Source organism: Emydura macquarii, unplaced genomic scaffold, assembly GCF_026122565.2.
Source record: "Emydura macquarii macquarii isolate MOO-44397 ecotype Brisbane River unplaced genomic scaffold, CSIRO-AGI_Emac_v2 contig_1253, whole genome shotgun sequence".
In the NCBI taxonomy this organism is placed as follows: Eukaryota; Metazoa; Chordata; order Testudines; family Chelidae; genus Emydura; species Emydura macquarii.
The window spans coordinates 100,112,078-100,126,162 of NW_027131390.1; the positions used below are offsets into that span (position 1 = coordinate 100,112,078).

The 14,085-nt window shown below is 45.8% G+C and overlaps 1 protein-coding gene across 1 annotated transcript in view; it reads left to right on the forward strand.

The window, feature by feature from the left end:
* ITGB5 (integrin subunit beta 5) overlaps positions 1-14,085 on the forward strand; it is a 114,493-nt gene that overhangs the window by 31,311 nt on the left and 69,097 nt on the right. The window contains exons 4-5 of the mRNA XM_067549614.1: positions 2,482-2,731; positions 10,241-10,409. Of these exons, the coding sequence (XP_067405715.1) occupies positions 2,482-2,731; positions 10,241-10,409 (419 nt within the window). The remainder of the gene's footprint in view (positions 1-2,481; positions 2,732-10,240; positions 10,410-14,085) is intronic.

The window sequence follows — 14,085 nt, forward strand, 5'->3', positions numbered from 1 at the left end:
ACTTAGCCTATTGATAACTTTGTTTACTTGTAGGCCCTAAGTTAATTCAGGTCCTGTGGTGTAATGGCTTTCCAGCACTGCAGAGAGAAAATTCTATTTAAACAGAAACTCGGGTAGGATGGAGGGAGTAGTTGCTAGAATAGCCTGCAGCTTCTCTGATACTCTTTGTTTTAGAAACCGCTATCTAGTAGCCACAACCTATTGTGCAATTGTTAATATGGAAACTGCCCTCCTTTAATAGCTGTACTTTTTTCAAGAACTCTTCCTACCCAGGCCTCAGGGCAAAGCAATTAAATGTAATAAAAGGGGGCCTGCTTTGGAAACATCTCTTGAACTAAAGCTGCAGGGAAATAATTTAAATAGCTGTGGCTCCTAAACCAAGACACTACGTCTGAGTCTTCTCCTGGTTTTACCCATTGAATTAAATGGAGTTAGGCCAGTGGAAGAGAGGAGAACCTAGGATCTACACTGCTTGACAATGATGCTTCATAAAAAGCATAGCTGCCAGGCTTTGTGCAGCTCCACGTGTAATCGCTCACCAGTGACAACAAGACTCTGAGGGTACATCTATGCAGCCTGTAGCAGGCTGGCAGACTCAGGCTTGCGCTACCGTGCTAAAAATAAAAATATTGAGCTGGGCTGGGAAGCTCACTGCTATAGGCTGTGTAAAATACTTGCAAACCTAGATCAGCATCTCAACAGTTTTATCATCGGCAATCTTATGATCCTCCTCGTAAGAGACGGAGAGTACAGAAGTCTCATTTTCCTGCATCTCCCATGACTGCAGCATCATCTCAATCCTGTTCCTCGCTGGAAGGATATTTTTGACAGCAGTTTGAGAGCAGCAAACCATTAATGATGTCACTACTACCTACTACTACATTAATGATGTCACTACTACTATCCCCACAAATCCTTCGGGGGTTGTTTAGTGCACTATTCCCACAACTGGCGTGCCATAACAATGGACAAAGGGGTGTTAGATATCATCCAGTGTGGCTACGCGATGGACCTCTTCAACACCAAGAAAAAGTTTTTTACTCTACCTACTTCCTAGTACCCAAAAAGAAGGGAGGTTGGAGACCAATCCTCAGTCTCCACAATATCAATCGCTTTATTCGCAAACTGAGATTTCTCACGGTAACTCTGGCTTTAATAATCCCATCTCTGGAAAAGTACCTCCAGTTTGCAGCTTTAGATATGAAGGATACTTTCTTGTGGACATTCAACCTGCCCACAGGCATTTTTTTCAGATTCCTGGTGGTCCCTGACCACTTCCAGTACAGGGTGCGCTCCCATTCAGCCTCACCCCTCAGGGTCTTTACCAAGGTCTTTCTGGTAGTAGCAGCTCATTTCAAACAGAACGGCTTCATCTTCTTCCCCTATCTTGACGATTGGCTTCTCATTGACAGGACATGTCCGGAAGCCTACGAGTCAATCTCATAATTGCTTCAACTTCTTTCTTCCCTAGGAGTCACTGTGAACTTGGATAAGTCTATCCTCACTCCAGTGCAGACCATAGACCTCGTAGGGACCAGCACAGATTCAGCTACGGTGACAGCTTATCTATCGAAGGACAGGTTTTACACCATGAGCAACCTGACAGATCAGGTTATGTACAACCTTGGAGCTCCAGTCAGAACTTGTTTTTCCCTCCTTAGGAACATGGCTTCATGCACTTACGATACCTCATTTGTCAGCCTCCACCTACATTGCCTTCAGGCATGGCTCCAAACAGTGTATTCAGCCACCTGAATACCATGGTAACGATTCCTTCCAGAGTAACTGTGATGCCTGGGGATTCACCAAGCCGAGAAGGGGTTGTGCCTCTGCCTGCCTTGTAACCCTGGGTGCTTCTGTGCTGTGCAGCTTCGGTGCAGAGCCCTGGCGCCAGCAGCATGTGTTGTTTTGGACCCACACGTGTATCCAGACTATAAGCATTTTGTTATTTCTTTGACAGTGCACAGTGCTGCATATACTTAGGTGCTACCTAAACTAAAACTGAAGGGCTCCTCACCTCCCTCTCCAAAACTAAATGTAGATACGGACTAGATGGGAATGGCCTTCTCTCCCCAGACTAGTGTACCTTTAGGTTTAAAAAGAGAAAAAGCTTTAATAATAGTGGCTAGAGTGACATTTCTCAGTTCACATCCCTGGGGAATGGATTTACAACAAGACATGTTTAACCTCCTTTCCCTCTCCCGCTTCTCGCATGTCTCCAGCCATTTCTGTGGTCAGTTCAGTGCAGGAGTGGCACACATATAGGAATGGGCTACGGCAAGAAAGGTATGCTGTCTGGATTTCAAATTGCAACAGGAAACTGTGCAGAACAGTGCATATTTTCTGCATGAATCCTTATGCCTATTGCTGTTGATGGTTACACTGATCTAGTAGTAGCAGAATAAATATGGACCCAGATTCAAAAGGGTGTGTTTGGAGGGGACCTTCTTGTCACTGCCTCCTAATCTCTTGTTCCTGCAGGTGACAAGACCTCCTTCCGGGTGCAGGTTCGGCAGGTGGAAGACTATCCCGTGGATTTGTATTACTTGATGGATCTCTCCCTATCCATGAAGGATGACCTGGATAACATTCGGAATTTGGGAACCAAGCTGGCTGAAGAGATGAGAAAGCTCACCAGCAATTTCCGGCTGGGGTTTGGGTCATTTGTGGACAAAAACATTTCGCCTTTCTCCTACACAGCTCCGCGATATCAAAACAATCCCTGCATTGGGTAAGTGTGATGTGTTCTCGGGAGCCCCATTGACCAGTTGTGACATAGGCTCCAGGAGGGGATGCAGGCTGAGGGGGAGGCCGTGTTTTCCAGTGCATAGAGCACTGGACGGTAGCTTGGGAGACCTGGAGACCTATTGCTGGCTCTGCCACTGGCCTGCTGGGTGTCTTGGGAAAGTCACTTGCCCTCTGTGTGCCTCAGTTTCTCCATCTGTAAAATGGGGGTAATAATACATACCTCGCTTTGCGTTCTGCTGATGAAAAGTGCTATATAAGAGCTAGGTCAGGGGTTCCCAACCTTTTTGGCTCAAGGGCCACAGATATCATTTTTACAACTCTGAAGGGCCACCAGTCTCTGCCAGCAACCCCTCCACCTCCACTGCAGTCAGAGGGAAGGAGATCTCAGATGCCTCCTCGCTGATCTCCCATCCCCCTGGCTGCAGCAGGGAAACGGCACACGTCCTGTAGCCCCGTGCACTCCATCTGGGTCCTTAAGCAGCGGCTCACTTCTGCAGCCAGTGGAAGAGGAGCGGCTAGCCACTTTGAAAGACCCCACGGGCCACAAGTTGGGAACCACTGAGCCAGATGGTATTATTATTTATTATTTTTAAGCTGGCATATATCATGTAGAGTCGAGATGCCAGGCAGTTTTCTTCATTGTTGACAGCATCCTTTTTTATGCTGACTTGCATGATCTTTCACATTTTGCAAGATTGCTAACACCCTCCCACAGCTCTCCTTCTAGCTGCATGTGCTCTCTTAGTGATCATGCTGAATGAAATGATGTGTCTACCGTGAGTGATTATGGAACTACTGCAGGCAACTGCTCAACCAGCATGCATCAGCATTTCCAGTTGCTAGCTGCATTTTCTTGCTGTTTTTCTTTGACAATGGTTGCATAAGACCCTTGCTTTCCACATGGGTTACAATATTGAGCATTGTTTAGCTACTGAGCAAGCAAACACAGCTCACTGTTTTTCTTTACAATGCATTTATATTTGGGGATAGCAGTAGGTCCAACCAGCAAAATTCAGATATGGATTTTTAGCTTTCTTCCTCTTCAAGTTCACGGAAGTTCAGTCCTGTCGTTCTTTCAGGCATATCCCAAATTATGGAGAAATACAGTATAAGGAGTCTTTCCATTGGGTTTGATGAGCCTTTGTCTCAGACCTTACGTAATTCCACCAAAAAAATACCCTGTGCATTGCCCACGCAGGTAATTCTCACTGCCGATTCAGTGGTGTTCTCCTGGACCATTATTGAAGATTTGATTTGTTGTGGCTATTTTAGAGTCAGCTGTATTACACACATTTATGTCCAGATTTTCAGAGGTGCCAAGCACCCGCAGCTACCCGGCTGTAATGTTCCAGGGCTGTACAAAGCTATTTACATCTGAGGAACAGCAGAACTGGAACACTACATCAAGATGTGCAAAAAAGCCACTTTCTAACAGAATCTTTGGTGATGGTTGGTGCAGGTGGATGCTTAGATGAAGGAGCAGACAAAGGTGCAGTTGACGCAAAGGACCAGGAGGCAGGAACTTCTGAATTCTAATCCTGGCTCTGACACTGACTCACTCTGTGGCCTTGGACAAATCACTTAAGCTTCTTTGCCTCAGCTTTCTTATCCTTAAAATGGAAACCATATTAGTACTTGCCTACCTTACCAGGGTGTTGGGAGGACTGGTCTGAGGAGGACTAATGAATGCTTCTGAAGTGCTTTGAAGATAACGGAGTAGAAAGTGTTGCTGGTTTTTTTCATTTTTTAATGATAATGTGGGGTATGGAGCGAGTGGAGACAGCAACTATTGCTCATCCACACAGCTCAGTTATTTGCTCTGCAATCATTTTAGAGGCTTCCTGGCTCTGGTTTGCTCTGCCTAGATACTGTGGGCCTGATACCTCTCCATCTACACCAGTGTAAATTAGGAGTAAATCCATAGAGTTATACCAGTGTGAGATTGGTCTTAGTGAGAGGAGACTCAGGCCCTTAGAGTCTGTGTTGGCAGAAAAGGACAGACCCGTCAGTGAATTATCTCACAGGAGTTTTGTTTATTTGCTAGACATGTAAATGCCCTCTGTCCGTCAACCCCCACCCCATTTGCTTTGGGGGCACCAACTACATGTGGTGGTGTGCTACTGTGAAAGATACCAGAAGCTCCTGCTTTAGACATGGGGGGTGAGATTTTCAAAAGTACTCATCGTTGAGCTAACACTACTTCCATTAAAGTCAGTGATAAAACTCCCATTTACTTCAGTGGGAGTAGTGTTAGAATCAATGCAGAGCGCTTCTGAAAACGCCACCCATGGTAACACTTGACCCTTTGAACATGAAAATGCCAAGAACAGTTGTGTTCCTGGAGCCAGCAGTGTCTGGGAAAACTGGTGGTTGGTCAATGCCTTTTATTAGTAGACATATTTGTATATGTGAGGCTTCCAAATAGCTTCTGATGGTTTGAGGATTGCTGTTCACATCTGGATTATCTCACTCCGGGCCAGGAGTCAACAGCCCTCAAAGCGTGTGAGCTGTTCTTATGAGCTTCTGCCATCTTAGGCCAAAGACTTAAGAACAACATTTCTTGTGAAATTTCGGCACCATCCAATTCTTAACTGAAAAAACAGGCGCCATCTGTTTTGGGTTTGATTTGGAACCAAAATTATAGATCTGGCTTCAGAACCATGGGTTCGAATGTGAACAGCAGTCCCCAGTTCAAAGATGAGATGAGATGTTTTGTCTGGTCTCGAACACTGAAACTTTGTTTAAAACCTTTTTTCTGGGGGAACAATGTCAGGTGGTGGTTGAAGGCATGTTGAATGGGCTTGTGTGAGCGGGTGTGCCAGTGCAACAGCGCCCCCTTTAGTCAGACAGAGCATTGCACCAGAGTTCACTCGATCGGGCGGCACAGTCAGTCAGCTCCTCTTGCCTGAGTCTCTGTGGTAGTCCCATTCAGACAATGGAGGGAGATTAGCTTCAGCCCCACTGGGGTGTGTGGGTTTCCCCAGCGTAGTTGGGTCCTTATGCTCAGGGGGTCTGGTGACCCCTTCAGTTCTCACATCTCCCAAGAGTCGGTAGGGGAACCCAAGCCCACCAACTCTACTGGCTGCAGCTCGGGGCCTTTAAACCAGGCAGGCAGAATCAGGTCTCAGCAACTCCTCCCGCGGTGCCCTGAGCTCCTTCTTACCTCCCTTGGCTTCTGTAGGCTTCTCCAGCCTGTAGATCTGGTCGTCCCTCTCTGGGAAGCTTTTCAGTAGCTTGCTGGCTGGAGTTTCCTTCTCCAGCCGGCTTGCTCCTCTAGCAAACACCGGGGCCACCCCTCCGCTCCCCAGATGTTTTATTATCCCAGCTGCTGTGAGGCTGCCAATCAGCGTTGGTTGGCCCTGGGTTGCCAGTCCAGAATAGGATATTATATACACCAGATGACAGCTTATATACACATGACAGCTTCGTTCTCATGCCCATTTCATGTTAGTGTAACTCCAATGACGTCAATACCTTGACACCAGATTTAAGGTTTGTCTGTAGGGAGGCACTTTGGAAAATTAATTCGAATTAACTAAAGGTGTGAATTTAAAATGGATTAGTTAAACCACATTAAACCCCTGTGTGGAGGCAGTTATTCATCATTAAAGTGGCCTTAAAGTGAATTAAACTAAATTGAATTAAGGCCACTTTAATTCTGGATAAGAGCCTCCACACAGAATTTTCATGTGGTTTAACTAATCCACTTTAAAAAATAATTCAGATTAATTTTCCTGAGTCTTCCTGTGTAGATAAGTTCTTAGAGTATTAGCGTGAGTGAGAAAAGAATCAAGTTATTATGCTCAAAATGGAGTCAATCTGTTAATGGTTTTGGAGCATGGAACATGGAGACTTTTCAGAAGCACAGATTAGAGGGGAGAATCAAGACAGCTGTGACCAACAAGAAATGCCTAAAATCATCTCTTCTGTCTATGTTTTTCCTTCGTAAAACAAACAGGGGGGTTACATAGTATTTTCCATTCTGTATCCACTGTGTTGCTCACTTTGGGATGCTGAGGCAGTGAAAACCACTCTGGCTGAGTAAAACTGGCAGAGAATGAATGCTTGGCTCTGGAGAGGAATATTTCCACTTTGAAGGCCGTCCTGTGTCACTCGGTCAAAGCTCATTCTTTTGAATGCTGTGCTTACCTGCTGCAGTTGACAAGGCACCAGGGCATAGGGATGGCTTATTGCCATGATGATATGGGATACCCAGTGCTTTCTATTTCCCCCTGCAATTTGAGCACTGCCTCGAAAGTACATGCTCAGACATCTTCACTGCCATTATCTCACATTTCTGGCAGGCTGGGGAAGGCATTTAAATCAAATCTGCAAAAGCTTGTGGCGATACAGATAAGATATCATTTACATTAATTGCATGTTTTGTATCCAGTGAAATGAAGTGAAAAGGAACGATACGTTGGGAGGGGGAAGGGGGAAGAAGAGGAAGGGGAACTGTAAGGCCTTGTCTACACTAGCACTTGTTCTGGCAAAACTTTTGTTGCTCCTGGGTGTGAAAAAAACCATCCCTGAGCAACATACATTTTGCCGACACAAGCACTTGTGTGGACAACGCTATATCAGCAGAAAACACTCCCCCATAGACATAGCTACCACCACTCGTTTAGGTGGTTTTATTATGTCGGCAGAAGAGCTCTCCGTTGACGTAATGTGGCTACACAAGCGCTCTTACAGCAGCACAGCTGTACCGATACAGCTTTGCCCCTGTAATTGTAGACTAGCCCTAAGTATCAGTGAGAAGTTGGAAACTGCTGCAGTGCTTTAAATTTAATCAGTCTAAACCTGCTACCTTCTTCTTTCCCATCATGCGCACATTCCTGTTAATTCAGACTGTCTCTACACATAACATTCTCCACACACAGATAGATCCCTTCTGGTTTTAGCCAGGTCTTCATCTTTACATTTATGAAGTCCTAAGCAGCTGTGGGGTTAGAAAGAGATTTAAGAGGCATTGAGAAATCTGTGTGGTTTGACCGGAATGCCTGCTTTAGGATTGTTCTTTCTCCTCTTGTCTGTTGAGTTGTTCTCCTCTGGATCTCCATTGTATCCTGATTGCTGCCATATAAATGGATTGCACTGCTGTGTTTGCTTTGCAGAGCACAGGTCGCATGCTTATTAGGGAGTTAGGTTTTTTCAAGGTCTTTTCGGCTGGTTGTTTTCAGACAAATGTAAAAACTCTTGGGCTCTCTGCCTGCCTGCACCCAAAAAGCTGCGACGAGGAGTGAAACTATGGACGCACAAGTGTTTGCATTCATGGCTTCCCAAAAGCATTAGAGTTCCCAGTCTGCAGTCTCTCTGGACACTGCGTTGCAGATGCTTTCTGGGAGCAGGATTTAGAGATTGCAGCTGTTGTGGGTATGAGTCCCTCTGAATCCCCCCAATCTCTGATCACTGTTGTTCAAGGCAAAACTACTCCATGTGGAGGGGGAGGAGGAGGAGGAGGAAGTGCATTCCTGAGATAGTCCCAGCGCTGGTGCTTTTGCAATGCTCATGTGTGCTTTGTTTTGGATTACATCCCAAGACCCAGAATTTGGCCTCTTAAGAATATGAACAAACACCCAGCATCATTCACCTGAAGATCTGAATAATCACAGGGACAGTATTAAAAAACTAGGACCTAGGAAGGTAGGAGTGTGCTATGCTAGGAGCCATGGTGAATCTGGAGAGAGGAAACGATCATCTTTATACAGCTGGACTTTCTTTCTTGACATGTACAATTAAAGGTTAGGGGAGCTCCCGCAATGATGTAAATATGCTATTAATTTCTATTTCCATGGTCTGTTCCTTATTTTGTTTCTGTCCAGAGCCCATATCACTGGATCGGTCGGGTTCTTGCCAACAAGTGAATATGATAAATTTCCATAAAACTGTGTGTGGGGAAAAAACCAACACACCCAATGCTAAATCAACATCTTCTCCCTGCCCTGGGGCTCGGGTGAAGTGCCAAGAGGAGCAGATCTCCAAGGCCAGGGCCCTCAGCTGAAAGAAACTGACTTCCAGCCCCCAGGCATTTTAGTCAGAGACAACAATAGGAGTCTCTTGCTGAGCCCAAGATAATTCAAGGCTTTGAAGAGCACAAACACCTTGAGTTGCCCCTGTAAGTGAATATGAACCCTGAGCAAAGACTTGATCGCACCATGCCATCCCCTGCACAGGTAGCAGGCCCCTCTGAGCTGTATATATTGTCATTGCACACAATACAATCACTACTATAAAGTGCAGTGACGTATGGATATGTACATGGCAGTATGAGAAATACCCGAAGGTCAATTAAAAGAGCTTATCCTTGGTCCCTGAAGACTGAACATTGTACGCCTGCATACATGACTGACTGGTAGGGAATATGAATTCTCAGTTGTGTTTAAAAAGAGTCTTCTGCCTATTAAAAGCATCTTTTCTATGTTAGGCCAAATGGTTCCCGGTTATAAAGCTGGCACCAAAGGCCTTTAATTGTTCTTGTTGGTTATCTTACAAGTTCATAATGAATTGGTAAATGTCCAACTCTCTAGTCTCTCTTATTTTAAACTCATTGATTTTTTTCCTCCCCTCTAAACCCCGTGCATTCACTGGTTTTTTCACTAATTAATCTAGCACTAAAATAAGGTATCTGTTAAGCCTGCAGAATGTTAGCTAATTGGGTTTGAAGCTGTTAATATGTGAAAATCTCCTGCCCCAGCAAAATAGGTTGAGAGCTAAGGCCGCAGTGCCTACACCCATGTGATGTGTTTGTGGAAGAAACTAAATTGGACTGGTGATATTAACTGCCATGAGAACCTAGTGTTTGATCCAAGACCAGAGTGCCACAGCAGAATTGCCACAGGGACTGAAGGGCATTCTAATCCCGACTTTGCCACTGTAAGCATGTTAGACACTGGGGTGGAAATGCTCAACCGAGAGACCACAGTGTTTCCTAGATACCATGCTAACGTGTGACATCAGCTGGATCCCGAGCCCTGGGCATTTTGGTTTATCATGTTCAGAGCTCTGGTTCTTTGTTTGCAATACAGCCGTTTAAGCCTTTGTTTTGTCTTTCTGATATCACTCACTTGGTGCAGGAGCTAGTGTTCTGTAGATTTAAATGGTCCTAAGTGATAAAGCAATACTAGCCCTATTTTACAGGTGCCAACATTTAACTGCTAAGCCCATTTTTCAAAAGTGGCCTCTGATTTTGGGTGCCTCAACTTTTGGCTTTTTCCAGCAGTGTTGAGCGACCACAGCTCCTGCTGGGAATTGTAAGTACGTGGAATCTCTGAAAATCAGGCTCTTTGGGAAGTGTTTCTAGTTGAGTATCCAGAAATGGAGGCTATCACATTGAAAAGCTGCAGTGAAATACTTGGCCCTGGGGGACTTGTTCAGAGGAACTTCTCTGTGTTAGAACTGGGAATGGAACTCTGCAATTCCTGTCTCCCCATTCTGCTCTGGCCACTTAAGCACACCCCTTTCATTTCTATTTCTCCATTTCTGTTTCCAGTTACAAGTTATTTCCAAACTGTGTCCCATCCTTTGGGTTCCGCCATCTCTTGTCCCTCACGGATAAAGTCGACAATTTCAATGAAGAAGTTCAGAAACAGAAGGTATCCCGGAACAGAGATGCTCCAGAAGGTGGCTTTGATGCAATCCTGCAGGCTGCTGTGTGCAAGGTGAGTCAGTGTGGTTTCTTCTACTGCTTGTGTTTTAAAGCAAAACACAAAGGAGGTCTAGGAGCTTTCCTCAACTCTGTTCTTGCAATAGAAAAAAAACCTCCAGCATGTGGTGATTTCTTGGAAATCGCCATTAACTTTGGCAGAGAGCACATAACAAAGATACACTGGAAAGGGGAAGTTGTTTTTATTATTATTTTATAGACCTTTGTTCATGGAAAACAATCATTAGTACCTTGCATAGTTCAAAGGGATAAAGAATCTGAGTCCTTGCAGATGTGAATTTGGAGCTATAAGAATTGATTCCATTGTCAGATCTGTGAGTGCCCCTTACTGAGTATCTTGGAAGAAATCTGCTTTCTGTGTGCTTGAGTGAAGTGATGGTATTCTTTAAAGTGCCAACAATATATACCTGCGCATAACACACTTGCTGAGAGTGTGTGTATCAGGTCTTCTTATAATGGCTGGCCTACATTGAAGATAACAGCTAATAAGGGCTGGTGTACACTACAGACTTTTGTCGATCAAAGTCAGCTTTTTGCGCCAAAACAGTGGTGATGTACACACTACAGTCCCATCCCCTCTCCCTCCCGCCAATCCAACTCCCCAGATTTTGCCACAAAATAAAACCACCTCGACGAGAGGCATAGAGCTATTTGTGCCAAACTTTTAGTGACAAAGCATCAGTATAGACATGCACTTGGTTATGTTGCAGCAAATGGCCTCCAGGAAGTTTCCCACAATGCCCATCCTGACTGCTCTGGCCATCTGTTTGAACTCCGCTGCCATGCAGTCATCCACCTCTCCCCCTTTAAAGTCCTGGGAATATTTTCAAATTCCACTTCCTGTTTGGTTGGTGTGGAGATCTCGCATCTCATCTTCCCAGCTGACCATGGCAGCTTCACGCACCAAATGCTCTCCCGCTTGGAGCACACCAGAGTTTCTGGATCTGATCAGCATTTGGGGAAAGGAAGCTGTGCAGTCCCAGCTTCGGTCCAGCTGAAGGAACTTTGATATCTATGGTCAGATTTCTCGTGGCATGGCGGAGAAGGGCTATGAATGGGACTTGCTGCAGTGCCCTAGAAAATCAAGGAGCTTTGGCAGGGGAACCAAAAGGCTAGGGAGTCAAATTGTTGCTCTGGTGCAGAGTCAAAGACCTACTACTTCTATAAGAAGCTGGAAGCCATCCTCGGTGGTGACCCCACCTCCACCGCCAAGAGACCTGTGGATACCTCTGCAGGTCCGGAGACAGCGGACACCGGACTCAACCCTGATGAAGAAGTCGTGGACAAGGCAGTCGAGTTAGAGGACAATGCGGAGCAGGGTACTAGATTGTTTGATGACATGAGGAGTCAGGACCTCTTCTCAATCCCCGAGGGTTCAAGCCAGTTCCAGCTCTCTAGCTCTGGCATGCAAGATGCAGGAGAAGGGAGGTCTGGTAAGTGATTTTTTTGAGAAGATGCTGCTCAGTCAGATGAAGTACAGCTGTCCTTTGCTTTGTTGCATTATACAGCTGGTTGAAGGGATAGAAATGCACAAGAGTAGCTGTGTTTGCATATGCTTCCCATTCCCCTGTGCAGGTAGGCAGTGCAGTGGAAAAGTGTGTTAATGCACACCGAGATTTCACAGGAATCCTCCAGCGAGATCTCTAGGAAGAGCTGCTTTGTTTCTTCCCCCGTTGTAGGAAACTTTCCCGCACCAATCGGCCATCACTTGTGCAGGGCCCAAAGCAGCACACAGGTGAGTAGCATAGGGACCCAATTTGAAGCTGCTCACATGGAGGAGATGCACCTAGCATCCCTGCTTTCTCTCAGGACTGAGATATCAGCTTCTATGGCCCCTGCCCATGGAAAATTGTGGCACAATTTGAAATGGTGTCGCTATCTACCTGCATCAATACTCCAAACAACCACCCAGAATCTTTTCCCCAGCTTGAGTGCTCCCTTCTCCTGGGCACAACTCACCATGCCCTGGGCGATCGTCCAGCTGTAAGCTTGCCAGGGGACAGTAGAAAGAGGTGTATTTTACAGTAATGAATCAATGCCGCTAGTCCACTGGCAATCATGCTTCTGTTCATTGTTTATTGTGCTGCTACAGATGTGCCCTTGAGGGGAAATCCCTACACACCTGCCGAGCGCCTGCAGCTGGTAGGAAAACCACCATGGAGAAGCTAAGAGGAGCTATTCCAAGATCTCTTCCAGTCCTCTGAGTTGGAAAAAGAAAAAAGGGCATGGAGACACAGTGTAACCAAAAATCTAAAAAATTGATAGGCAGGAGTGGAGGGAAAACCAAGAGCGAGTGATAGCAGGTCACGAGCGCATGATAAAAGCCATGGAGGAGCAAACGGAGCTGCTAAAGTCACTCATAATGCTGCAGACTGAATTCATGCATGTTTGCCCCTTCTTGCAGCCAATACAGAGCTGTTTTCCATGCCCTCCCCAAACTCCACCCATGCATTCCTACCAAACTCCCAGCCCGTCTCGGTACCCCGTTCACTCCACCCCTTCAGACAGCTTCCAGAACGATAGCTGGACTTACACCCACTTATGATAGCTCACACCACACCTCACTGATTTCTTTGCTCCAGCCCAGCTTTGTGTGTGTATTGTGAATAATTGTTATTTAATAAAGACATACTCTGTGAAAAATAAGCAATCTTTATTTGTCCCTTGCACATGGTGGTTGCAGCTTACATTGATGTACAGTGCAAATTGGCTAGCAGTCATAGCATGGGTACAATGCTGTTTACAAAGATACCTTATTGGTGCTCATGTCAAAATGGTTCCTCAAGGCCTTCCTGATTCGAATGGCCCTCTGTTCTGCCCCTCTAATACCCCTGATATCTGGTTGTTCATATTCAGCTGTAAGGCGATCCACGTCTGCGCGCCACCCAATGGGAAATTTTTCACCCTTAGCTTGACAAATATTATGGAGCACACAGCAGGGGGCTATAACCATGGGAATATTTTCCTCGTTTAGCTCTTACCTGCCATAAAGGCATTGCCAGTGAGCTTTTAATCTGTCAAATGCACATTCAATAGTCATTTGGCACCTGCTCAGCCTGTTATTGAAATGTTCCTTACTGCTATACAGGTTGCCGATATAAGGCTTCATGAGCCATGACAGCAAGGGGTAGGCTGGGTCTTCCAGGATTACTACGGGCATTTCAACATTCCCCCATTGGAATCTTTTGGCCTGGAAAGGAAGTCCCTGTTTGCAGCTTTTTGTATAGGCCAGTGTTCCTGAAGATGCATGCATCATGCACCTTCCGTGACCAGCCCACTTTGATGTCAGTGAAACGCCCACGGTGATCCACAAGCGCCTGCAGTACCTTAGAGGAATACCTCTTTCTATTGATGTATTCCACTGCAAGATGGTCCGGAGCCAAAATTGTGATATGCATGCCATCTATCGCCCCACCACTGTTAGGGAAACGCTGCAAAACCATTCACTAGTTCATGAACATTTCCAAGACTCTCAGTCCTTCATAGCAGACTGTGATTAATGGCCCTCCACACTTGCAATAACACAGCACCAGCGGTGGACTTCCTGATTCCAAACTGATTAGCGACCAACCAGTAGCAGTCTGGAGTTGCCAGTTCCACACTGCGATTGTCACATGCTTCTCCACCGAGAGGTCAGCTCTCATTCTGGTGTCTTTGCGCCGCAGGGCAGG